At 39.5% G+C, this 26,428-nt stretch overlaps 1 protein-coding gene across 3 annotated transcripts; it reads right to left on the bottom strand.

Annotated features, from left to right (window-relative positions):
• Positions 1–1,161: 1,161 nt before the first annotated feature.
• ece1 (endothelin converting enzyme 1) lies at positions 1,162–25,477 on the bottom strand. Of its 3 annotated transcripts, none has more exons than XM_005729688.1 (19): positions 25,313–25,477; positions 16,274–16,360; positions 13,705–13,840; positions 9,503–9,715; positions 9,274–9,398; positions 9,020–9,166; positions 8,651–8,716; positions 8,198–8,386; positions 7,435–7,577; positions 7,072–7,186; positions 4,696–4,806; positions 4,518–4,616; positions 4,304–4,381; positions 4,083–4,186; positions 3,719–3,829; positions 3,214–3,281; positions 2,952–3,142; positions 2,422–2,517; positions 1,162–1,747 (listed from the first exon to the last, which is right to left on the bottom strand). In XM_005729688.1, the coding sequence occupies exons 2-19, from the start codon at positions 16,358–16,360 to the stop codon at positions 1,571–1,573; spliced, it is 2,256 nt and encodes a 751-aa protein (XP_005729745.1). In that variant the 5' UTR covers positions 25,313–25,477; the 3' UTR covers positions 1,162–1,570. The 3 variants fall into 3 exon arrangements, with proteins under 3 accessions (XP_005729745.1, XP_005729744.1, XP_005729743.1); XM_005729687.1 differs by lacking the exon at positions 25,313–25,477 and adding an exon at positions 17,107–17,173; XM_005729686.2 differs by lacking the exon at positions 25,313–25,477 and having other exon boundaries at positions 16,274–16,919.
• Positions 25,478–26,428: the final 951 nt, after the last annotated feature.

Genomic DNA, 26,428 nt, shown 5'->3' with positions numbered 1-26,428 from the left:
CTTGTGCATTATGACCTGGGAATACCAGCATTACAACACAGCACTGATTTTTTTTCCTTCTTTTATTAAAAGTGAGCCAGTGAAAGACCCTTTACCCCCACTTAAAAATCTGAGACATAAGGAAAACAATTTGAGATTATTGCCTTCCTTATTCAATGTATTCATTTACAAAACAGATGCCCAAGATCTTTTAAGATAGTCCAAGGAGGAATCTACATTTTGCATCACCTTAAAAGGAATAGCAGTACATTTTATTGAAAAATTTCAGTAGTTAATGACTTGAGTGCAGTACCTTAAGTTGGGAGGTGGTGAAAACAATAAAATTAGAGGACTTAAGAAAAATTGATATATGCAGCAGCTGAACATGTCTGAGCCATTTAAAAATCTGATTTATGATCAGGCAACATATTCATTTACACCTATTACCTACTACTGTAAAAGACAAAGTAACCCAATATCAGAAATTCAGATTACACCTGAATCAAGGCAAACTGAAGATAACAGAAAGCCAGATCATCAAGTTTAGTCAAGAGGGATAATGAACAACAACTTGAGGATTGTATTGCTAAAGAAAAAACAAAACACCCACCAAAGTGGAAGAACCTTACAGCATTAACTTCTAGTCTATGAATTTGGCAGGTGTCACCTGTGCCCAACTCTTTTCATAGATATTTCAATGGAACTGGTGCAGAAAACATTTTGCAAAAAGTCAAATGACACCCAAAATTAGCCCAGGGAAGACCATTGGACCCAAACAAAACTTATGCAGAATCTGAGCCTCTGGTCACCGTGTGTCAGGTCAGAATCTTGCCTGTGAATTAAAGTGATGCATGAATCAAATAAACTGAACAAGGGAAATGTTTCTAGATTGGTTTTAATGTACAAAATTTGTGACAAAATGTATAAATGGGTATGGCACATTGTGGCTCTGCTTACTCAAGTTCTGAATGACACTGACCAAACTGTAGACATTTTTGGAATATTAAGTGTTAAAAGGCAAACACTTGCATCATTAAAACAGTATTTTTTTACCCCTTAACGGCTTTAAAAAAACAAACCAAACCGTTTTTACTTGCCTTTTCTTCGGTTTAAAAAAAAATAAACAAAAAAAATATTTTAATTCCTGGTTCACTTGTATAAAAGAACAAAAACTTTAAATATAACATTCAATAAAAGCAGCAGATAAAAGCTCAGTGGAAAGTAACAAAAAGTCCCATTAATCTGCTCATTTGAAAATATGAAGCCAGAAGAGTGGTTCCTCCATCGTAACTATCAGGTGGTTTTTCAAAGCGTTCAAACAAACCAAAAACAAAATAAAGCGACATTAAATCTCAATTTCGGGGAATGCAGTTTGCTAAAACAGTCTTTGCATAGAAGTAGTGAAGATTGCAATCCTTCCAACACAGCAGCCACATTTTCTCCCGATAAACAGCCTGATAAGCACTAAGTAGCAAAAGGGGACTTTCAGTGATACCTGCATCCCAGTCTCATGAGGCTTTGTCGGCATCTTAAACAACCCCCACCCCCAGTGTCAGTTTCACTCCTGTTAAACTCCGTGATCAACGAGGCATCACCAAAGCTCACACTTGTGATTTGGGTTCATGGGAGTATCTGCTTTGCATCCAAAGTGCTTTGAGAATTCACGTGAATTTGACACTGTGCCGATGACCCTGAATCTCGGAGGACTGTGAGGATCTGTCATAACGCCCTCATGCGAGCTCTCGGGTGTCTTGACAGAGCACCATACCTGTGAGAGGAACAGAGATGAGACAAGGATGAGTTATTTGTCTACCTAATCCTTCAGAGTTACTCAAAAAGCTGTTGAGAATAATTTGCTTTGGTGCAAATTACCATGACAACAGGTACATTTGAGAGGCAACAACAAGACAAGCCCAAAAAGTTTGATTTGTCTCCCACTTTGATTTTTGGAGTGATTTTCAGTTCCACAGACTAGTATGTACTTTCCAACTTTCATATTTTATTCATCAAGATCCAGTGTGTGATTTAAGTGTTCCTTTAATTTTTGAGCAGCATATCTTGAGAGACTTTAAGATCAAAATCTCTCTATTCAAACCTGTCCCCTCCACCACCCATCTTATAGCAGTGTTTTAGCATTGGTGTTTATTACAGAGTTTTACACTACAAAGCTTATAATAGATCTTGTTGTCTTCCTACAGCCATGGTTTTGCATACAAGCATACAATCGAGATCTGTGACATACCAGCTTTCTTAGAGCCTGTCAGAAACAAACAGGAACAAGTGTGGCAAACTTGTGTATCCTTTGAGTGTGGTAAATGCAACGCTGAGAACCAAGCCAAGATGGTAACCACAAATTGTTATTCTGAACAGTTTACAGCTCAAAGCACACCCCCAGATGTGTATTAAGGCTTTAAAGCAGAAGCAGTGTTGGTTGGTACAAACCTGGGCAAACCCCACAAAAAACAGCTGATGGTTCGTCATTCCCAGCGCTGGCAGTGTGGCCTCCTCACCGTTCTTTTTAATCCAGTTTAAATAAGCCTTCCAAACAAAAAGAAGCACCTCAATTTACTTCTAGGGCATCACTTTTGCTTCTATAGCATTTGGTCATCTGCCTCACAGCTTATGACCTTTCATTACATGGAAAGAATGTGTGCATGTGAAGTAGTAACTAGAGGCTGACAAGGCCACTCATAGCCACCTGTTGCATTTCCAGGCTTCACTGTAAACTAGACAACCTTTTTCCAATACAGATTAATGATATGACCCACAGCAGGCCTGAGAGATAAACTGCTACAGGGGCTTAATGGCAAATCTGTGCACTGCTCGTCTGACCTTGTAAGCATGCAATGTGTCAAAACTTGGTTATAACCCAAATACAGGCTTATACCAGCATTGCTCACAGAAAGCCCCTTTCTGCACATTTAAATATTTCATGAGGTTTCAAGGTGAGCTGTGCTTCTTATCTGACAGACGTTGTAAGCAGCCTTGAGTCCACCGTTGTCAGCGATGTTTTCTCCCAGCGTTTGTCTTCCATTCAGAGACTCTTGGTTGATGCTGTAATTGCCATACTGCTCCACCATGCACTGGGTCTGTGTCTTGAAAGCTTCAACAGAAGAGTTCTTCCACCAAGGGCGTAGGTTTCCATCTTTATCGTACTCCCTGCCTTTGAATACAAATATTATTAGTTTTGGTCAAGTTTAAGTCACTCTGAAAATACAAATTAAGATTTTTTACCTTGGTCATCAAATGCGTGAGTCAGCTCATGGCCCATGACAACTCCAATTCCACCAAAATTGAGAGCTCTACACAATAAAGAAAATTTAGAGGGTTGTTAAACAGACTTGCTGAGTTTTAAGTCACCGACAATGATTTAAAGCCAAAACTGACATCTTTTGATCGCCTATGATATCATCACCCATGATGACTCAGACCTCAGAGGCTTAAATAGTGTAGGTGCTGGTCTCAAGTGTGAGAAAGTCATTTGTATTTCACGTTAATCTAAGTGGCTACTGGCTTCAAGTGAACACAAAGACTGAAAAGGTGGAAAATTGTGTTTGGGTGGAACAGCTGTTAGCACTGTTGCCTCAAAGCAGCAGCTCTGGATTTGAATCTCAGTAGTATATGAATGTGAGTAAATGTGACGGTCAGTTTGTCAGCCAAATATAAATGCCTTTGACAGCAGAATAAAGAGTGTTAATTACTTTATTTAGCAAACTCCAACAACACATGGAGGACATACTTAGGCCAAGAGCGACTGTAGAATGGAACTTGCAGGATTCCTGCAGGCAGAACCATCTCATTTTTTGTTGGGTTGTAATAGGCATTTACTGTTGGAGGGGTCATGCTCCACCTGCAAAACAAGGCACAAGAATGCACCTCATGAGATCAACATCAAGTTCCTGTTCCTACACAGACTTCAGATCAGTTTGAAACTAATGGGAACCTTAATCTAACCCCTCCTCCATAGCTCAATTAGAGACAAAGTTTGGTTCTGCTACGTCAGTATAATGCACACACGCCAATAGAAATTCACTCCCATAACAGTGTGCTATCTCCCCTGTGAGAAGGATGGTGGGAAAGAAGGTTAAAACTGAGGAACTCACTGGTTTCGGTTGGGAGGTTTCCTCAGCTGGTCTGCAGTCACTCTGCCTGAGAAGTTGTAGTACTGCATAACATTCTGGAAGTAAAGGCCTGACACCACAGCAAACTGAAAGAGGAATCAAAGTAACAGAAAAGAAAATTCAGCATTTGAATCAGGCAAAAGAGACCATGACAAACAAAAGTGAGAAGTTAGGACCGGTAATCCACTTTTGCATTTACCTACATCATTGAACACTTTATCCAGTTTCGTGCCATTCATGATGAATTCAGGATACCCGACCATGTTGTATATTGCATCTGCCTGTGAAAGACGACAATTTGTAAGAGACATATTTTCACAGCAGATGGCAGTGCTGCATTTCTCTGCCACTTCTACACAGAAAACAGTTCATGCACAGATGTCACCATAAAGCACCAGGGGGATGCTTTATACCCACTTTTTCTTTTGCTGCCTTTTTTGTTTCTGTGTCCATCCAGCTCACATACTTCAATCCATCCTCAAATGCCTGCTTAATTTCTGTAACCATTTTCTCAGCCTGAAGCACAGGAAGACAAAGAGACGTCAATCGATCTCTCGCAGATGCTATTTTGAAGGAAGAACCTTGAAACACTTACAATGGCTTTGCTGTCCTCAGCAAAGGTGGCTTTGACAAACATCGCGCCAAGAGCAAAGCCCAAGGCACTGTCTGTGTCGCTGACGCACAGCTTCCAGCGTGGAGTGCAGCTCTGCAAAAAACCCAAGACACGTTAAAGAAAACGATGCACCCTTCACTGGTTGTTAGGTGTCATTTGCCTTGTGGAGTGTTTTTTTAGGCTGCTGTATTTTTCTTGCTTCAGATTAGTTACCACCTCCTAGATTTCCCAGATTACACATGACTAATCCTCATAAGTTTTAACTTGCTGCATTTAAATTGCCTAGAACCCCAACTATGATAAACAGATCTACATGGCTAGAAATAAATTCACCAATTTTGAAGTGGAGGTCTGCATCCTGCTTATTGCATTCCTGCTGTTAGAATATATAATTAAGGTGTAACACTACTATTTTTTTGAACAATTTTTTGAAGGATGCCAAGACCTCTGATAGAAAGTGAACCATATACTTGATAAATTGCTTTGTCTATGACCTTTGAGCTGTTATTTTAAGCAAATTTTAAATGCCATCTCTCTAGGCTCAGCGATTGTATATAGCTCACAGCACTCTACATGCCACACCCAATTTTTGATGCTGCCCTGAGTCACAACACACTGATACTAGAAACTCTTTCATTTGTTAAGTAGTTACATTTGTCATTTTCCCCTAAATCTAAAATGCACTTTAAAACAAACCTCAGTTATTCAAATTAAATTTTGCAATTACAAAATTAATTTCTCATAACTGTTTTTAAAGGTTTTCCTTGTATTTGCAAAGTCTAATTTTGCTACCTCTAGATTAACATAAGTTTATCTTCAGGTGAAAATGACAGAGCTGTAGGCAAAAAAAAAAAAAAAGACGCAAGCGTTCAGAGCAAGAAAACGTTAGAATCCGCTCGGCATACAGATGGAAAATGAGATGTGGAACAGAAACAAAGACGCACGCAGAGTATTGGTTTGTTATTTCAGCTTGACCCCAGTGGGTAACGAGACAGGGAACAGATCTTCCTCCAATAAGGGATGAAGTCACTGGAGTATTCACAGTCAAACAGGAAGCACAACTTTAGAGATTGAGCTGACCTTCCATAAAGTTTTATTTGTTTGAAAAATAAAAAAATAAAATCTGTAGTATCATTGTGTTTCGTAGAGCAAATCATTTGGGTTTTATTTACTGTAAAAATAACTCCATATTAACCTTTGCTCTCTAGAAAGTTGAAACTGCTCTTTGTATGTCAGCCATTTTTTCTCTATTATAGGAAAGTAGTGTGAATACTTTGCATTCACAAGACTGCAGATTATCTGTACTCTTTCTGGGGAGGTGTGACGTCATTTACTGCCACTGTATTTATGTAGCAGCCAACTCAAGACCTGGACAGTTTAACTCCGCTCTCTACAAAGTTCAACATAATGAGTGAGGTGAGCAAACTTGCTGTCATTTTTGTGAATGCACCCTTTGATCTGAATTTAAATGTCACAAGACTGTATGCTTACATTATGTCACTGAGCAAACTCTTAAAGCAGGAATTACTCAACAAGCTGTCATTTCTGAATCAACCCAGAAACTTTCAAATGCAAGTAAAAACAAAGAAGGATGCAGTTTGGAGTTGGAGTGTTTTCAGAGCAGGAAACTGCAGATTCCCGTTACTGTGTCTGCATTTTATGAAGTGAACACTTTACATATTCATTTTATTCTTACTTCTGCCCCTAGCTGTTACTGCCACTCGTTTCTAAGAAGGTGCATATTTAAGCCATCTATAATGCAAGTTTGAGCCTTCTGCTATTAGACACCTCTCCAGCTTTGATTCTGAAGACAGACACCCTCTCTACTTTAAGATTAGATGCAAGGCTGTTTGATAAAGCTTACAGTTAGGGCTGGATCAGGTGACCTCAAACCATCTCCTAGTTATGCTGCTATAGGCTCACCACTGAGACACTTCCCCTTATGCACTAAAGAGACCCCCCCATGCCTTTAACGTTTGTCTTCCTCTCCTGTAGTCTGGTGGCTGTTTAAGTTCTTCCTCCCCACTGCTGCCAAATAGTTTCACATATAAGGGCGGTCTAATTGCTAGAATTTGTAGAGTCTTTACAATATAAACTGCCTTCTGATTACTGATGTGAACTTAATTTACTTAGGATCACAAAAGGATAGAACCCATCCCTACAGAAGCAGTATTATAGAAATAAATACAAATTGATCTGGCAAAGATTTAACATTAACACCAGTTAAAGCTGGTTTGACATGTTTTTATGTCCAATTTAACTGCCAGTGCCCAGATGCATTCCAATATGCCCATCGAGTGTTGAGATAACCAGGAAGACATTGATTATAGTGACAAGGCCTAAGGCTTCATCCCTTACCTTCTTGGTTCCATACATGACCTCAAGGAAACGCTGCTCTGCATCCTGGAACTTTTGGTCCAAAATTGAGGCCATCTTTCTCACTACTTTCATCATCATGTAGTTGTTGAGAAGGCTTACAAAAGATAAAAATATCTGTTAATTGAAGAAGGGGCAATTCACAATAAATCCAAGCAGTTGGTCTTATCATGTAAATGTACAAGAGTTATTGTAGACTGTTGATCTCCTCTGCTCCATTTTATTTATTTGACTGCATAATAAATCTAGGGGAACAGATATTTACATAGCTGTGTTCACAACGTTATGCAACCTGTCTTTGACACGTTAAAGAAAAAAATGATTAAGAGTTTCTTTGCACCTCACCTTTTATTTGTTTTAGTTATGAGGTCAGACACTTTCTGGAGGTATTCTTTGGCATAAACCACCACTGGCTCCGATCCATTAAGTGACACAGAAGCAAACATTTCTCTGAGGTATGGCATCCAGTCCACTGCTGGAGCTAGAGTCTGCAACACACAAAACAAGCAGCTGAGGAATGATGAGAAGAGTCTGGGCTTCTTTACAGTGATCTTAACGTACATTCATAGTCATTCACAGTGCAGCTGACATTTGAAGAAAGTTTAAATACTGCAAACATTTGTTCTTCCCTTTGCCGATACCATCAAAACTGAGGCCTACACTGGAAGTTCAGCATACTTTGCCTATCTGACTTCACTCACCCCAAAATCTTTAAATGGCAGTCACACAAAGGCTCTCAGTAAACCACAGCATTTCCTGATCTAGCTACAAGGTATCACATGCAAACATACAGTGTGCAGCATAAAGCCAGCCACAAACAAAACAAAGGCATAACTTAGACATAAGAAACCTATAATATTAGGGAAAACATGAAATGCTTACTCCAAGCGCGAACCAACAGAATCGCTCTTACTAACCAGTACTGTTGTTACACAAGATTGCTTGTAGCAATCCACATCTTATGATACGCAACTGGGAAAGACTTTACACAATTGCTAAGACACTCAAGGGCCTGTTAGGTCTGCAGTAGGAACTGAGACAGCTTTGGAACCCCAGAAACATGCGGTTAAACCTGAAGTTAGAAGAAGAGATCTCTGGAGACACTCACTGTCAGGTCCTTTGCCTCCATCTTATTGTAAATGAGCTCCTCATCTCTTCTCTCCTCCTGAGGGACTGTGATGTTGGCCAGGGTGGTTTCAAAATCTAAAACTTCCTCCATCATGGCCCGAGAACTTTCCTTTGTGCCACCCAGAAGAACTCCCAACTCCACTAGAAAGTTGAGGTATGCTGTCAGATACTATAAAGAAAGGCAGCACATTGAGACAGGGTTGTATGGAGAAAATGTTTGAATGCATTATAAACTTAAATTAGGAAAGAATTCAACCTATGGAACCACATGCTACTATGCAGAGTTTATCCCCCGAGGCCAAAATAAGAATATTATTAAATATTTGACTTCCTTTTGTAACAAGGCAACGAGGCTCAGGGTGTGTTTAAATTACTGTGCACCCTTGCATGCAAACTGTCATAACTAAAACCAGTCTAACACTGTAGACAATACCTTTTCATTTGCAGTTTTGTTGAGGTAGTAATCACGTGAAGGTAGTCCCAGGCTGGTCTGATCCACCTAGTGTTAAGAGAAACAGCCTATGACTCCGTTTGGCCTCTGTATAAGCTCAAAATCAGCCCTTTTGTTTTCATTTGGCAAGTTTCTGCATTAGCCTGGCAACTCCAGCATGTAGGCAGAAACTTGCCAGAGATCCCACTTTTTCCTTTTTGTCATAGTCTTGTGACACCCTACAAAAGGAATGAATTCATTTGAAAGCAGATAGACCAATACTGTAGCAATAACAAAGGAATCGGTCCAAGAATAATAGATAAAACCTGTCTTCGAGGAAGCTGTTAAACCTTTAACTTCTGTTCTTCTCACCTGGATGATGTTAGTACTGGAGTTTTTGGAGTCTGTGCTGACAAACACAGTGAAGAAAGGAAAAGTACGCAAGTTGGCAGACACAGTTCGCAGAACTTTTTGGAAGTTGTCCTTGTCCCAAGGTTCAGTAAGACCCCATCCTCCGATCTGGAACAGACAGGAATTAAGCACACTTTCAGAAACTAATGGAGCCAAGAAAATCAATTTTATTAAAATCAATAAAAATGATTTCTTTTAAAGTTGAATAACCATACCTGGTCAATTAGTTGTTGGAGTGGCTTAGCTCCCAGTTCCTCAATCTTGGTCTCATTCATGCAGGCCTCATAATATCGCTGGGCCTTTTCTTCAGCATCACTTAAACCTTTCATTGTTGTGTTTTCTGCCCAAATACAATGAAATCACACCAGTGGAAAAAACAAGCTAAAAATATGGGGGTAAAAAAAGCTAAAAACACTGAACTGCATTCAAATAAAGGATCTTTACCTAATAACTGCTTCATTACAAGCATGTTGTGTTCCCACAGGTTGCTGAAAGAACCCCAGCGGGACTTGCCCTCATATAGTGGGTTGTTTTTTATCCAGCCCCCACAAGCAAAGTTATAGAAGTCCTGGCAGGGATCTACGGATCTGTCCATTGCTCCCAGAACCGCACTGGCCACAGTAATGCATGGCTCTGTTAGGCACAAGCCTGGGTGTGCTGTTGCACAAAAAAGCAAAAAACAGTTTTAAAGCATATTAAATTCATGGATAATTCACTTTCAGCATTATCAGCTAGTGGGAAACAACCAAAATGGATAATCTGAAAATAATTCATTGTGGGATCAGAAAACCAGGGTTTTCTAACCATCTGGAATCCATCATCTTAGAAGAACAAATATACAACCTGAAGGGACTGCGTATTGCAATATTCTTTAGAAATAGTGATACGTGGCAGGTCTTTTTGAGGAAGTGGCATGTTCCACTAATAAATAATTATTAATCAAAGTGTCTGATTAATAGATGAATATATTAAACAGAAAAGGGCAGAAGACTGAGGATTACTTCAGCAATCATTTCATTATTTCAGGAGTCAAGTACAGTTTTTATACAAACACCACAAACATGTCTTTTGAGCTGTTTTAACATCCAAATCTAAGATGACACTTTCCCATACAGTATATATGTGTTAGTTCTCTAGAACAATAAAGAGGAACCAAGCAGAGCACTGAGGCTTATAGATTCTCTGTTCTAAACATTAAAGCTGTTGAACAGAAACCTTTTAGCATTTACAGAAGTGTAAGCAGTGAATACCTCTACTACAAAACTTCCTGTAAGACCTTCAGCTTGTCCATATAAGGTATGAGACAGAGACTGAGACATATGTGCTGTGATGATGTTAGTACCCTTAGGAGGTTTCATCCTTGTTCCTCTTATTATTTCAAAGTGTGATCTGACTTGTGGTGCTGAATTGGAGGAAGTGGCATTACGTTTCCCATGGTAAATTTAAGGAAGCTACCATTGATGAGACGCCACCAGGATGTCAATACAATTCCATAAACCCCTTTTTCCAAAATGAACAAGGTCAAGAGAGAGAGCTAGGGTTGTTTTTAAGCATCTAACAATCACATTTCTACTTTAGACTTTTCTTCCTCATCTCTCACATACAAGAAACTAATCACCACTAGCCAAAAATAATAAAATGAATAATTCGACAACACTGTGCAAGACTTTTCTCTTTCACTAGCTATATTGGCACTTTTGTGAAGGAATATTAGGACCACAATAATATACATTTAGGATTTTTGTAAAAATTTAGCATGGGATTCTACCTCAGTTGGCAATTTTACTTTATTACAAAACAAATTATAATTATATATATACACATTTTTTTTAAAAACTCATTGAATTGCATTATTGAAAATTCTCCTATAAACCATCTTTTATTATAGCAAAGTTGATTTCCACTCTTGAGGTAAGATATCAGTACTGCCCATGTCTGGAGCTGGAACTACACTGAACAAAAATATAAATGCAACATTTGTCTTTGCTCCCATTTTTTATTGAGCTGAACTCAAACATCTGTGTATGTAGAAACATTTTCAGCAGACCCATGATTCTCAAATATTGTTCTCAAATCTTTATAAATCTGTGTTACCAAGATAATCCATCCCACCTCACAGGTGTGGCATATCAAGGGACTGATTTGACAGCATGAATAATGTACAGGTGTACCTTAGACTGCCCACAATAAAAGGCCACACTGAAATGTGCAGTTTTGCTTTATGGGGGGGGCAGAAAACCAGTCAGTATCTGGTGTGGCCACCATGTGCCTCACGCAGGGCAACACATCTGGTGCATTGAGTTGATCAGGTTGTTGATCGTGGCCTGTAGAATGTTGGTCCACTTCTCTTCAATAGTTGTGCAAAGTTGCTGAATATTGGGAGGAACTGGAACACTGTCGTATACGCCGATCCAGAGCATCCCAAACATGCTCAATGGGTGACATGTCTGGTGAATATGCTGGCCATGCAAGAACTGGGATGTTTTCAGCTTCCAGGAACTGTGTACGGATCCTTGCAATATGGGGCCGTGCATTATCATGCTGCAACATGAGGCGATGGTCGTGGACGAATGGCACAACAATGGGCCTAGGGATCTCGTCACGGTACCTCTGTGCATTCAAAATGCCAGCAATAAAATGCACCTGTGTTTGTTGTCCATAACATACGCCTGCCCATACCAGAACCCCACCGCCACCATGGGCCACAACGTTGACATCAGCAAACTGCTCACCCAGACGACGCCACACACGCTGTCTGCCATCTGCCCTAAACAGTGAAAACCAGGACTCATCTGTGACCAGAACGCCTTTCCAACGTGCCAAACGCCATCGAATGTGAGTGTTTGCCCACTCTAGTTGGTGACAACGAACTGCAGTGAGGTCCAGACCCCGATGAGGATCACGAGCATGCAGATGAGCTTCCCTGAGACAGTTTGTGCAGAAATTCTTTGGTTATGCAAACCAATTGTTGCTGCAGCTGTCCGGGTAGCTGGTCTCAGGCGATCCTCTAGGTCAGCGGTTCCCAAACAAGAGTGTTGCATTTATATTTTTGTTCAGTGTATTTAGTTAACTTTGCTATACCAAAGTCTTTCCAGAAACAAATTTCACCACTTGGCAGCTGGTTTGCTCTGGGCTTGGGAAATACCCCCAAGCAAACACTTAGGGTTTTATTTGAAGTGTTATTAACATAAACTTCTTTTTTTTTTTTTTCTATACAGCTACATTTTGTCTTGGCATCCATTTAAAAAAAAAAAAAAGAAGAAAAAAAAAAAAAAAGCGCTAAAAGTTTACAGACTTCCTTTTAATATAATTTCAAGTTTACTTGCCCACTCTTCATTTGGACCATTATAGAATTCTGTCACATTTACTTTTTTACAACATTGAGTGCCATGCCTCTCTCTTCTATAAGGTCTCTGGCTTAGACTTGAAGAAACTTAATCCAGACATTCTAGTAAGAATCTAATAAGTCTAGTAAGAACAAACTTTGCACAACTCCCTATTTAATAACCCCTCGCAAATTGCAGTCTTTCCTTGTGCAGAACAATGAAAAAAGTGCAGTAAGTAAGCTTTTTGCTATAGTTTCACATTTAGAAGTACAAATATAACCTTAAAACTCTGGAGGCAGGGAAATTTTTTTTTTTTAAGAAAAGAGTCATGTCTCTTTGATTAAGCAATGAGGCCAACTGGTACTACTGTAATTAAAATGGGTGTAGCATTCTTGTGCCTTTTCCATTTCATGTTTTGCAGAGGTGACTTTTCAAAACACTTAGGACAGCAGTGGTCAGCATTGTCACTTTTAAGCAAGAATATTCTGGGTTTGGGCCTTCTCTATGGAGTTTGCATGTCTTCCCAGTGTCTGATTTTTGGCAGACACTCCAGCTTCTTCCCACAATTCAGAGGGTTAGGTGATTTTACAGTAAACTGGCTGAAGATGTAAATGTGAGCATGAACAATTGTCCATATGTTAACCCTGTAATAGCCCAAGACCTGTCCAGGGGGATCTCCCAATCCCACTCACAAGCCTGAATTGGGAAGGGAAGGGAAGAAAAATGCATGAATGGGGTAGCGCTTTTATGTTTTGCTAGATTTTCTTGAGTCTTGCTCTGGGTTTGTGGACACGAGGTCACCCTTTGCATTTCTACATTGCAAAAGAGTGTCTAATACATCAAGCACAAATTTGTTGATTGACCTCAACTTTCAAGGGATCAAGCAGGGTCACCTTTGAACCATCTATATTTGTAAGTGTAGCTGTGACCATTCTAAAATTTCTCCAATAATAATGTGTCTTCTTCACCTGTAGCTTTCACAAGACGTGTGATGTGGCGAGGAGAACGTAAAGTTGTGTGGGGTCATTTATGACATTTGTAAATACAGGCACTGGGCTCCTTTCAATTTAATTTTTTATTTATTTTATTTTTTTTAGAAATAAACTTATTTAGAAAATCCAAATATCTTTGATTGTTTCTGCATCATTTTCTTAGTTACTGGAAGCAGTCGATTTTAAAACTTAAGTGTATAAGTTAATTACAGGCTAGGATTCTTTCATTCTTTTGTGGAGTTCAGAAAAAATAAATAAGATTAGAAATATAAAATCACTGAAAGATCAAAATAGTAATATTGAGGTGTTAATAAAACTTTGGACTCACTCTGTTTGTAGAAAATCCCAGTTGTGATGAGAGTTACGAACAGGCCCACTGACAGAATGCACACCAAGCACATTAGCCTCCTCTCCATCCGTGTCCTGCTCGGCCAACACGAGGAACGGCCGCGCAGAAGACTCACCTACACACATACACAAATCTTTTAGATGGCTTTTTTAAATTCAAAGCCACAGACACTACTGCATGAATGACACACAATGAGTGTATTTACTTGTGAACAAAAACTGGAAAATATTGTGTCTAGATAAAGTTTCTCAGGGATTTGATGACAGGTATGGTTTCACAGCACAATGGCTTCTCCATTAGTCTCCTCAGCCCTCATACACTGAAAGAGGTCAAGCATTCTTTCATTGTTTCCTCAGTAATAAAAGCACAGTTTACTTTTGGCCTAATTTAAGACAAGACAACGCTGAACTTTATCTGCTGCTTTTGGTGTTCACCCTTTAAATGATGAGTTTACTGATAACGATCTGCTGAAAAGTGGCTCAAAGACTTTGACTCCAAGAGTCACTCATATCCTTCAATGGACACATTACAAACTCTGGTCAGTCTGAACGAGACTCCTATAAATAAATGGTGACTTTTGTTCATTCCACACACTACACCGTGTTGAAGCCAGGTATGCCAAAACTATAAATATAGGGATCAGATTCGCTGCTATTAGAAGACATTTTCACAAGTCAAATTAAAGTGTGATCGAAGCAAAGGCGGCTTCTTAATCCCAGAGCCTTAGTGAATTAAGCAGGTTTGGTGCAGAGCTGCATTTCTGAGCACAACTGGGATAATCACTGCCAAGTCTTTCTCACCTGTAGTTTGCCACAGTCTTAGGAAGCTACATTTCATTTCACAAAAATAAAAACCCCACGCGTTATACTTGAATCTAGGCACAGTTTGAACACTGTTTCAATCCTGGTTAAATAAAGCACCTAAAGAATGAACGAACTGCACAAAGCAGTGTCTGTCTGCACTGTATGGACATGAACAGTACGCCGTTTCACTTAAGGAATGAGGCCAAATGCTCTATCTGCAGTCTCAGTGAAATCCTTTATACATGTTGTGTTCTTTCATAAAGCAGAAAAAATACAAAGGATTTCACACTTAAATGCTTCAGTGTCTGTGCGCAAAAACTTCCTTGTGTGAAAACCATAAAAAAATAAAGACAACTTCATCTCAATGGGGAGAAAAAAGCAACCAATTTCATTCTGTTTGAAAACTAAAGTCAATTTGTGGAATATTCTTGCGTTGTGGTCTTCTCTCTAAGACACAGGAGACAAATCATTTTTAAATTTTACAAGTAACAATTAAGACATTTGTCCAAACATTAATATTTGCCAAATTGCTGAAATGTTGTAAAATGATCTCAAAATGCTGTCAACCAAATACATGAGTAGAAGGGCAGTAGCAACAGCATACTCTTAGTGTTTTGATTATGGCTTTTTGCATTGTTTTTACTACAGAGAATAACATTTCCAGGATGTTTCTGTAAGGCTCCTGTAAAATACAAATACATGCTGTTGGGAATTCTTTAATTTAGCTAGCTTTATCATTTTTACTGTTGACATGGCTAATTTGTGCTTGATGCCACACTGAAAGCCAAGCAGAACAGTGGAGGCAAAGTTCAGATTTCAGTATTGCTTGAACTGTAGACCGTTTTCAGTTATAGCACTGATAATTTTATTTTACAGGAGTTTTATTTTGTCCCCACCATGAATAAAATAAATAAATAATAAGATGCAGCAATCTGCACCCAACATGTATGAAAATGATAAAAATGACAGCTATGCAGTTATCCATCAATTCATGCCTTTTCTTAACTGCTTATCCAACCAGTTTCAGTGGACTGATACCAGCTGATGCTGGGTGAGAGTTGGATGCACCCCGTCCATCACTGAGCAAAAACAAAATGCCGTCTCTGGACAGAACTGGATGAAACCCACACAAGTGATGTGACCACAGTTTTTTTTTTCTGGTGACTTTTTCTGGAAGAGTTTAAAGCCTTTTTATTTTTAACTTATTCATTAACAGTATTCCAGGGGATCCAAATTTAGTTTGAGAACTACAGACACTGGGGAGGATATGTCCCAGCTCACTAGCGGTTAGGCCATCTTTCGTTCAACTGTCATGCAAATATACTCACTAATCTTATAATCTTCTATTTCATACACATGCTCAGTTCAGAATGAGGCCTCTATTTAGATGTTTTGGCCAATGCAACATTACATGAAGACTTCAAATTCCTTCATAAATCAGAATAGGAATACATTTCTAAGTACTAGATATCTTAAAGTTCCGGATAGACAAGTTAAACTAATACTACGGCTAGAGTGGCGGCTTTTATTGAACCACTAAATGAGGACAGCTTGGTTAAAAAGAAAAAACTAATCATAAGCATAAGCCGCTGTTGGTTCATCTGTAATTAAAAATTTAGAAAATGTGTTGTCTTATACCAGGTGCAAAACCTCAACAATTACACACTTACCCACATGTTCTATAATAATCCAGTACCAGCACCAACCTGTTTCTTAGGTTTAGCCCAAGGTATTTGCATTCTTACCTGCATGGGAGCTGATGGGTAGATATCGTCACTGGTAGAGTCCACCACGTCCTCCTCGTCCAGAGTGGCTCGCCTGTATGCGGACATCTGAAAAGTCAAATTAAGAAAAGACTCTCTCAGAGCTTCCATGTTGCTTCAAGCATCTAATAACATCCCACTAACGTGTGTGAGAGTTTTTGCGTGCGGTGTCTGTTCTTCAGGAATTTAAGGCAGAGTAGGGTTTCCCTCTAAAATCCATCAGGAGAAAACAAAATTATCCGGTTTACTTCTTTCACTCACACAGCAAAACTGCTTGGGGGAAAAACAAATGGAACATAAAAAACAACACGTGTTGGTCTGCCTTTCAAAGCACTTTTCTGCTCCCTCCAGTTCTCTCAACACCTCCAAACACCCCCATGGCTTCAGGCAGAGAGACCCTGCAGCAAAGTTCACAACAGTAGGAAAACCTCCTCCTCCTGAAAGTACGATCTCCTTGCGCTTCTCCTCTCCCTCTCTTCCTGAGCAAAGTTTCTGTAGACTTCCTTTTCAGCACGGTCTGTGCAAACACGGCAACAGAGAAGCCGGAACTACTGAAAAACGGGAAGTAGCTCTGACTTTTACATGACTGAGACTGAGTGTATGGTACAGATTGTGTGAGCGTGCGCGTCTATGTGAGTGTGTGTGAAAGCACATACTCAAATGTGGTTTCACTTAGATTTGTGGAGGCAAGCGCGCAGTTGTAGTTCACGCCCTTTGTCTTTTCTATAGGACACAATGGACTGGGAGGAGGAGCACAGAAAAAAAAACAACAACAATCTTTTACATACATGCTCAGTTTCTTTTGCAATTGTTACCTGAAAGTCATAACAGCCACTTCTTCTCATGTTTAATCCCTCACCCAAAAAGGGGCACAAACATGAAAAAGCTGTTTTAAAAAAGGAGCCAACCGGAGGGAAGCTGTGAGTATATATGCTGGGAAGAGTGATTATCTGATTGGGGACAGGTGTGGTGGAAAATTGGAGGGAAACGTAAGAAGGACCAGAAGCAAAGCTAACAGGAATGAACATGGTCCAAGGATTACAAAATAAATCAGGAAGTGACAGAACAGAAATCCTGCACCATGACGTGTAAGTGGAACCTGTCATTGGTATAACCTAAACACATAAGACAAAGAATATCTACAGCTGACCATAATAATGGATTGGATTTATATAGCACTTTACAATATCACTATTCATTCACTCTCACACACTGGTGGAGGCAAGCTACAGTTGTAGCCACAGCTGCCCTGGGGCAGACTGACAGAAGCGAGACTGCCATATCGCGCCATCGGCTCCTCTGGCCAACACCAGTACGCAAGTAGGGTAAAGTGTCTTGCCCAAGGACACAACGACCAGGACAGAGAGCCCAGGGATCGAACCGGCGACCTTCCGGTTACAGATGCGATTTCCAACCCCCTGAGCCACGGTCGCCCGACCATCAGCAGTAATTCCTTCTTTGGGAAGTATATGTAAAAAATAAAAGACTCTATAATAAAAGGCTCTATTTATTAAAGTATAATGTCTGGCTGATTTAAGTGGGTAAGCGACACAAACACCAATAATGCACAACCACACTAACTTTCCATTATAAAAAGAAAAATAACTTGAAAGGTAAGGTAATACTAAGAATATTTCATAATAATGTATAGAAATAGCACTTCAAAGTTTCCTTTATGAGCTGGAGTGGGAAGCTGGTCACCAAATAACAAAGAAGTTTAACCCTAGCTGAGGCTTGCACATGGATCCATTTATTAGACAACACGTCATATTGCAAATCATTTTAATCTGCTGAAGAAGCTATAAAGATTTTATAAAGCAGCTGCTTTATTTTTGACCTGTGATGATGGGAGGGAGAGCAATAAGGTTCTCATAGCATTGTGTCTAGCACTGTAGCCTATTTTTGAATCTGCCGCCCAGCTGGAACACATGTTCTTCCTGTGGGTACTCTGGCCCCCTACATGAGTCCAAATACATACATGCTAGCTTAACTGTTGATTTTAAGTTGGCCGTGGTTGTGAATGGCAGCGCGCATGATTGTCTGTCTCTCTAAATGACTGGCGACTAGCTAAGACCCTGAACTGAATAAGAAAAATTGGATGAATGGTGATGCTTTTATGACCAAAAGAATATGAGCAGGAATGTGAGCAGGGGAAATTAGCTTTCTCTGAAGGGTGTCTCGGCTAAACCTCAGCATGATTTAGTACTGTGCTGAATCCTCACTGAGGGGTGATGTCATTTTTTGCATTTATACATGTGCATTGATCTGTGTGTATTGCTCTACCAGGAGGTTTTGTTTGGATCTGGAGCTGACTAAACTTCAGGAATAGTTACTTTTACTAAAATGCAGGAAGGCTGAGTTGATACATGTGTTTTTATGACTGTGAAAATGAGAAAATGCCTACACATGCAGAAAACTAGCTATTTTATTAGCATAACTGTAAGCAAGAGACAGTTACAACTTTTATTACACAGAGGTATCCTCCCTGTGTTACTCAATATACTGAGGTTATACCATATAATGCTACCAAACAGCCCTATCACAGCTGTTGTGGTCTGTGTGGCAGAAACATGTAGTTATATTACTGTGAAGGTGCACGTCATTCTGTGGTGCAGGGTACAGATTTAAACCATAGCTGTCTATCCTTTCATTTTTCAGTGCTTATCTAGGTTGGGGTCACAGGGGTAGCAATTTTAAGCAGAGATGGCCAGAACACCCTCTCCCCAGCCACCTCCTCTTCCAGGGGGACACCAATCAAGCCTGGTGGGTAGGGGTGGGACAGCTCCTCCAGGTAGAACATGGACAAATGGGGACATGGAATATCAGTTAAATCCTACAGTGTCAACGAAACTGGATACACGATGGATGGACATAAAGAAACTTTCATGAATGACTTATATAGTGTTTAGGTTTTTATTTAGTTTTTAAGATTTATCTCGTTTATTTTCTTAAAAAGCACTACTTTCTCATGTCTCCTGTATTTCCTTTTTCTTCACTCTGTGTCACTACCACTCACTTCCTCTTTTTCAGTGTCATATGTGTCTTTGTGTGTTACTTTGCCACTTTTGTGATTCCCCTGCCCCACCCTCATTAGGTTCACCTGTCTTCATTTATTTTCACCTGTGCCCATCAGCCCTGTGTGTATATACTCCTGTCTCGCCCCGTGTCACTGGTTAGGCTGTCTGCTGTTCCACCTGGTGTCCCTCCTTGTGGTTTCGTGGATTACTGTGGTGTTTGCACAAGCCTTTTGGACTTTGTTTAGACTTGTAATTCTTTTTTGGGTGTCAATGTTGCAGCTAAACCTGCCTCTTGGGTTCTACATTTTTGACCTTTAATCACATTTAAAAAACTAACACACAAAAAAACTGTTAGTGGTGGTGTTTAAATTAAGCAAAATTTAAAACCCATCTGAGTTCATGAATGTATTCATAGCAGCCTGTTTCACAATAAATCTCAAATATTTGAATAATTGGACATCATTTTTGGGGAATATTAAACTACACACCACAGTATAGTTTCTTGCTTGCAATTCAAAGAGTCAATTTCCAAATGTTCCGATTATTCTCAAAGGCAATGTGCAATCTCCAACTGTTGACGTTACGCTACGTCCAGATGAACAGAATCAACTTTTGGAGAGTTACTTTCCTGGATGATTGATTGCAATGTGCAATCCATTTTTAAGAGCTAATTTGAAACTTCCAAACCTAAGGAGCTACTTCCTATCATTTACAATTCATAAACAGATCTTTTAGTACAGCGACTGACATTACACAACTTTGTTTTCTAATACTCCCCATAGCCTGTTGCCTCAGAATTACTGGCTCCTATTGATACAGCTTTTCAGGCGTTTCTGGTAACAGGAAAAGATCAGAGTGGCAAGGAAAGCGTTGACTGGATTGCTGCTTTTATTAACAAACTGCGCCACCCAGGTCACTTTCAGCAGCTCTGACATTGAACTGCTAGCTGTGAGGTTACACACACATTACATGCTCTGGAAGTTTTTAAATGCCATCTTGGTTGTTGTTTACATCCTGCCTCTGCCAACCAGGCAACCAAGTGTAAAGTCATCTACTCTGTTGCAGCAAGACTCCAGACTATGCATCACAAAAAGTTGTCTTGCTTGTCTTACACAAGTAAGACTGTAGACTTTTGGGTAGTAAATATACATATCTGCAGTTCACTAGTAAACACCTGAAGCACAAGAGGCCAGAGATATAGATCGTTCTTATGCTACAATTTCAACACTGTTAACAGGACAATGATTAACTTCAGCTGCCTGTCAACCCGGTAAATGTGTCACCACAATGCAAAACGCCACAGGGGGATATATTAAAAACATTTTTGCCTGGAGTATTTTGATCATCAATCATATAATCAGACTCTAAAATAGCACTTTTGTCCAATCTTAGTTTTTCCCCTTGTGGGCAGTTCACATGTTAGCCTTTTGACCAAAAACCAAACCCGCGACTGAAATAAATGTTTACTTGATTAAGACTTTATTAGATTGTCTCATAAGCACAGCCAGAAGGTCAGATCCTTTCTTTTAGTTCCCACTCGTCTCTCATAAACAAAAATTGCTGTTCCTACCACAAAAATCCTCGAGAATTCCATGCAAACCAGGAGCACAAATTCCTGTGATTCCTACTAAATCTTGGTTTCTATTAGATGAGATTTATGAAATGAACCCCAATGGGAGGAGGGGAACAGCTGTCAGTTGAAGTTAAACTGAAAATTTGTTGAGAAAGAGTGTTGGATTTGTTGGTACTGCTGTTCTTGGTCGGCTGCTTGCTGCTTAAATAGTTGTACATAAATAAGCCAACTTAAAAAAAAAGAAATAGTTACTGAAGCAGAAGGAAACTGAAAAGGCTTTCATTCTGATCAGTAGTATAAAACTTACTAGGGAAGACACTGATACCAGCCAATAACTGTTTGGGGGCTTTTATTCTGAAAAAAACCTACTGCTTGTTGTTGTCCTCATAACTTCCTAGATCTAACTAGGGGCTTTATTATAAAAAAACATATCAGGCTTACATTAAGAAGGAAAGTGCTTTCTTTAAAAAAAACAATAACTCAGCGTTTTTATTTTGGAAACTGGATATATTTTAAAGCACATTGAGAAACTGGTGGCTTTTATTTTGAAAATCTGACACCAAGACCCACGCTGTAGCAGTCGTCATTGTGTTTCTGCGACAAACACTGCAGGATTAGTTGCATGCCAAAAAACAAACAAGCAAAAAGGATGATTCTACATACTTTGCAAAAACCATCACTGTGCTGGTGTGTTTATGAACTCCAATAAAGGGCTGGCAGCTGGCCTGCTGGGTCATACAATCAGCTTATGAAAAAATGGAAGGACTAAAATGATGAGGGGAAAGAGGTAGGGCAGAATATGAGGGCATAGATACGCTTTCAATTATATAAATGGTTTCGAATGGCCTATAGCTCAAAGCAAAAGGTCTAATGGGGACATTGACGTTTGACTTTCTCGTTTGACACACATACGTTTTGCTCCATCAATATTTGACCTATAACTCATTAAAGGATTACAGCTGTTCCATTTAACAAAAAAAGCACCTCGTGAATTAAACAAAGTGAATGTAACTCAACAAAATTATATGCAAAAAAGAAAAACACCCCGGTTTAATCATGTAGTCTGCTTTGGATCACAGTGCAGGATAACAAAATGCAGTATTTACTGGCACTGTCCACGTTGTTGCTGCACAGGCATTCCTGTGCACGTTCACTGTTTCTGAACACTTTCCTGGCAGCTAGAGTCTGTGCAGATGTGTACGCACAGATTGCCACACAGATTGAGCTGAATCACTACGTAGTCACAATACCACTTCCCCTTTCCTGTTAATATTTTGTGACCAATAAAGGCCTCTTTTATTTTCAAGAAATGTGAATTGTAATACTTGATGCAATACTAATATACACTCATCCACACAGACCTGAAAGAAAGAGTTATAAATTATAAATATGAACCTTAGGTCTCTCCTGCTCACAAGTTCCTGTTGATGCCCTTTCTTAAAGGAAGTCACGCTAAGTGACAAGTGGGAGGCATATGAAAACATAAAATGATGCAAATCTTACACTAACAGTCTGTGGTCAAGGTCAGTTGTGGACACTTTGTAGGAAATCCCTAATGGTGTCCCACAGGGCCCAAAGATGTCTTCCCAAAGTAAAGCCGACAGTATGCAAGGTAAGTATCCTCCAATTCTTGGAAATGACGGGAGACTGTGGCCTTTGAGGGAGAATGTAAACCCAACCATGCGTCAGTAATTCGTCACTGATCCTGCAAACCAGACGATTATTTGTAGCACTCGGGCATTCTTCCAATAATAACTTCAGTGTGTTTGTGTTTAGAATTGGGTGCTGCATGCGCTGTGGCGTGCAGAGTTTGACAGTTTATTAGCAAAGAAACAAATGCGAGTAGGACGAGAGGAAAAAGAAAATGTGTAAAAAATGTCGGCGGAAGGAGGGAGATGATTTAAAGTTTGTCTGACATGAGCTGGCAGTGCACCCATTCGGCACGGGAAGAAGTGTGCCCTGGTCAACCACTGTGGTAAGCCAGCGAGACGCTAGGTCTGGATGCAGCTGCAGACCACATAAGATCAGTAATTAATGACTACATGCTAGAAACAAGTTACAATATAAGCCTAGTATCCTGCGCAAGAGACACGTGTCTGTTGACTTCTGTTTATCAGATCTGAATCATGCTGTGCTGTCATGCAGAGATGAATCTCAGAAGACTTTCAGCAAGAAGCAGAGAAAAAAACAGGCTTCTTTCCAAGCCTAAAGCTCTTTGTTAACCCATTGGTGTGAATCCAAAGTTCAGGAAAAACATTCCAGGAATACCACCCTGTCGAACATAAACATGACTAAACATCCTACTATAACAAGTACAAACTTTTTGATCCAGTCCAACATATTACCTGATGAGAAACTGGCTGAACACACTGCAGCTGCCTCTGGCTGTGTTTACTGGAATACTGCAATTCAGTGCTCGTGGCTTCAACTTGTCAGCTGAGTTTTCGACCTGTGCCTAATGTTCGCATGTTTACGTAGCAAATGAAGCAAAGAAATTAAACTAGGAATAATGCCTGGTGCAGTTATTCCTAAAAGGAGCCACCAACCACTTAATCTTTTGTGTCCAGGCTCCCGTTTCTGCCTGAAGGCCGCTGATAAGACAAAGTCATCTCAGGCTGCAGCTCTTGATCCCTGATGTCAAAACAGCAGTGGAAATTTATTTTTTGTCACAGTGCAGAGACAATGTTTCCTTTGGGGAAAACACCCTGATAATGACACCCCCCCCCCCACCCACCCCCAACAAAAAAAAAAAAAGACATAAAGCTACTTTCCCAGGCTTTCCCAGCTCTGATTGTTAAACTAAGCTGAAGAGCTTTATGAGAATCATAACACTTCAGGCCTATTTTTAGTGTTCTGTGTATGCCTCCTTTGACAAAATAAAGAGCTTGCATTTTCTCTCACATGGTTTTTAATATGCAGGTTTCAGCTCTGAAATTCTTCAGATTCCTGGTTAGTGTACGACTCCAACTCATTATTCTGTGTACTTTTCAGGTACTCTGACGTATGTACGGTGATCAAATATCAATGAGCCAGGTCTTGTTTCGCCATCATGCTGTGTGTCTGCTGCAAGTAACCAAAGTATTAAGTTCAGTCATCCTGACCCTGCATGCACACATGTTAAACGTGGTAGAATAATATTTGCCCTGATACATATAATATGGCATATTGCTATATTTCAATATAGTTCTCATATATGATTAAAGCGCTCCAAGCAGGACCTTTTTAGCATAAGGCCAGGATTAAAAGGAGTGGCACACGGAATCTTGCACCAGCACAAACAGATAACAGCAGATTACCTGTTGCTGCTGTTGTTATGGCATCCTGCAGCACACTCCTGATCACACCTAGGTAATGAATAACTGGGTGAACCAAGCTCCCCAAGTACAGCACCTCCAGAGCCTTGTAAACATCTTTAAAGCAATCAATCACCCAGGCATGAAACTGTACAAATAGTTGCCTTCTGTGCCAGCAATCAACAGAGCAGTATTTCAAACAACCTAGATGTTGATTTTAACTTGAGTTTGGACTGGTTAATTGCTTCATAAATTAAAAAGAAAAAGCAGTGAAAAGCAGAAGTAGCTCTCAAAAGAGAGGAAAAGGAAGTGGCAAAAGGACATGAAAATCAGGAAATCCAATTCCTCCTAAAGCTGAGGTTAAGGTGAAGCAATCTATTTTAGGAAGAATTTGCTTTAAATTTGATGTAATAACTTGAAACTTTTATTATGGTTGCGTTGGTCCCTAAACACAAGCAGAAAACATTCTGGATAGTCTTTTAAAGAAAGTTTTCACTATTTAGTTCTTCACAGTACACAAAGAGGGGGGCAGAGGCACAAAACAATCAATTTTTTGCCTCTGTATATATAATAAATTCTTACAAATGTAGTCTCAAATACGCTGGTTGTAGAAGTTGTGGTGACTAAAATGTCACATATGCACAGGTCAGTGCAGACGGTTGAGCATGTTAAATGGTACATGGAACATAGGATGTTGAGGTTGACTCACTAAACGCACCCCTGGGTATTTATGAACACAACTTTGCTGACTCAAACGTGATGTGTGTCAAAGTTAGTAGTGAAAACCTGAGAGGCTGCAAACAAGACTATTAATGCAACATATTTGAATATGGCAGCAAAGCCCCAAATCTCTATTGGATAGTTACTGTCAAATTAAAACCCACAGCATGAAGCTAACCTAGAATAAGGCCACTAAACTCCATGCAAGGCTCTGTATGCAGCCTGCTCTTTAGTTATATAGGAAGCACAGCCACACATTTGCATTAACATTTCCTTTAAAAACAGGGTTTCTTCCTTTAATGACCACAACCTCGCAGTAGTTTGTAATAATTAGTCTCTCTTAATGCGTTACTGCGCACAGTCCAGTTGTGTAATTACACTTTTAATCAGTATCGCGTGTAGCCAAAGGACGTCTTACCGTGCTCTCTGTTGATCTGCCGCCACCGCCGTGACTCTGGTGCGCTTTCTGACCGTGGGACAGTGAGCGATCTTCAGCTAAAACAGCCAAAGAGCCTGCGCTTCATTGTCAAGATAGTTCACGTCCCTCTGAAACTTTCCTCCACTACGCCTCTACCCCGGAAACCAGCACATTCACGCCTAGAGGTTTCAAATAGAAGCACTCAAACTGAAATGAGAGGCGTCGGCAAGAAGCTGCTCTCTCAGCATAAAAACATCAAATTGGTTTTTAATGGTAAGGTTTAATAGTGACCTCTCTCTTTTTCCCCGTATCTGAGTTGTCACAGTAGCCTTCATAGATTAGTAAAAGATAAACACTAAGGAGTATTAGCCTGTATTACTAAGTTAACCCAACATTAACTAAGCATTTTGGTTATGCTGAACTTGCCAGAGCAATGATATCAATATAACTGCTGATGAATTAACTAAGCTCGTGTAACAATGTATCAAAAGTTCAAACAACCACCAAAATGTATGCTTGTTCTTCTAACGTCATTAACTTTAAAATCCCAATTCAAAAGTTTGAATTTTTAAAATGTAATTATTATTATTATTATTATTATTATTAATAATAATAATAATAATAATAATAATAATAATAATAGGTACTCTTTATATCAGCTTTACTCACCTTGAAACACTTTGGTGTAACAGCTAGAACAGTTCCAGCATTTTTTCCTCCCAGTAGTCCTCATATTGTATTTTACTTCAGTGATACATGTACATCATGTTGTATCAATTGTTAACATGCAGAGTTAAAATTTTACACATTCGCACAACATTGAACTTCTGAATATATGACCTTTGACTGTTAACCGATATCTCTGTTCATTTTGAAGCCTTGACAAACTGAAAAAATACTCTAAAAATACACCAAGCACCCCCAAAACAAATGCTATTTAAGATAGGAAAGGGTATGAACTACATTAGGCTCTATGGATTTTTATCTTTTGTTTTATTTTATTTATTTTTTTAGCCTGACAGACCAGATACAAACCACAAATTTGTATAAAGAATGTAACTGCATATGATGATTGAGAAAGCAGGTCTAACAGCGACACCCAAAGGAGATCGCAGT

Source organism: Pundamilia nyererei, unplaced genomic scaffold (genome assembly GCF_000239375.1).
Source record: "Pundamilia nyererei isolate P.nyererei 1_Seehausen unplaced genomic scaffold, PunNye1.0 scaffold00034, whole genome shotgun sequence".
In the NCBI taxonomy this organism is placed as follows: Eukaryota; Metazoa; Chordata; class Actinopteri; order Cichliformes; family Cichlidae; genus Pundamilia; species Pundamilia nyererei.
Note: the sequence above shows the minus strand (reverse complement) of the source record. Positions and strands in the feature narration are given on the sequence as shown.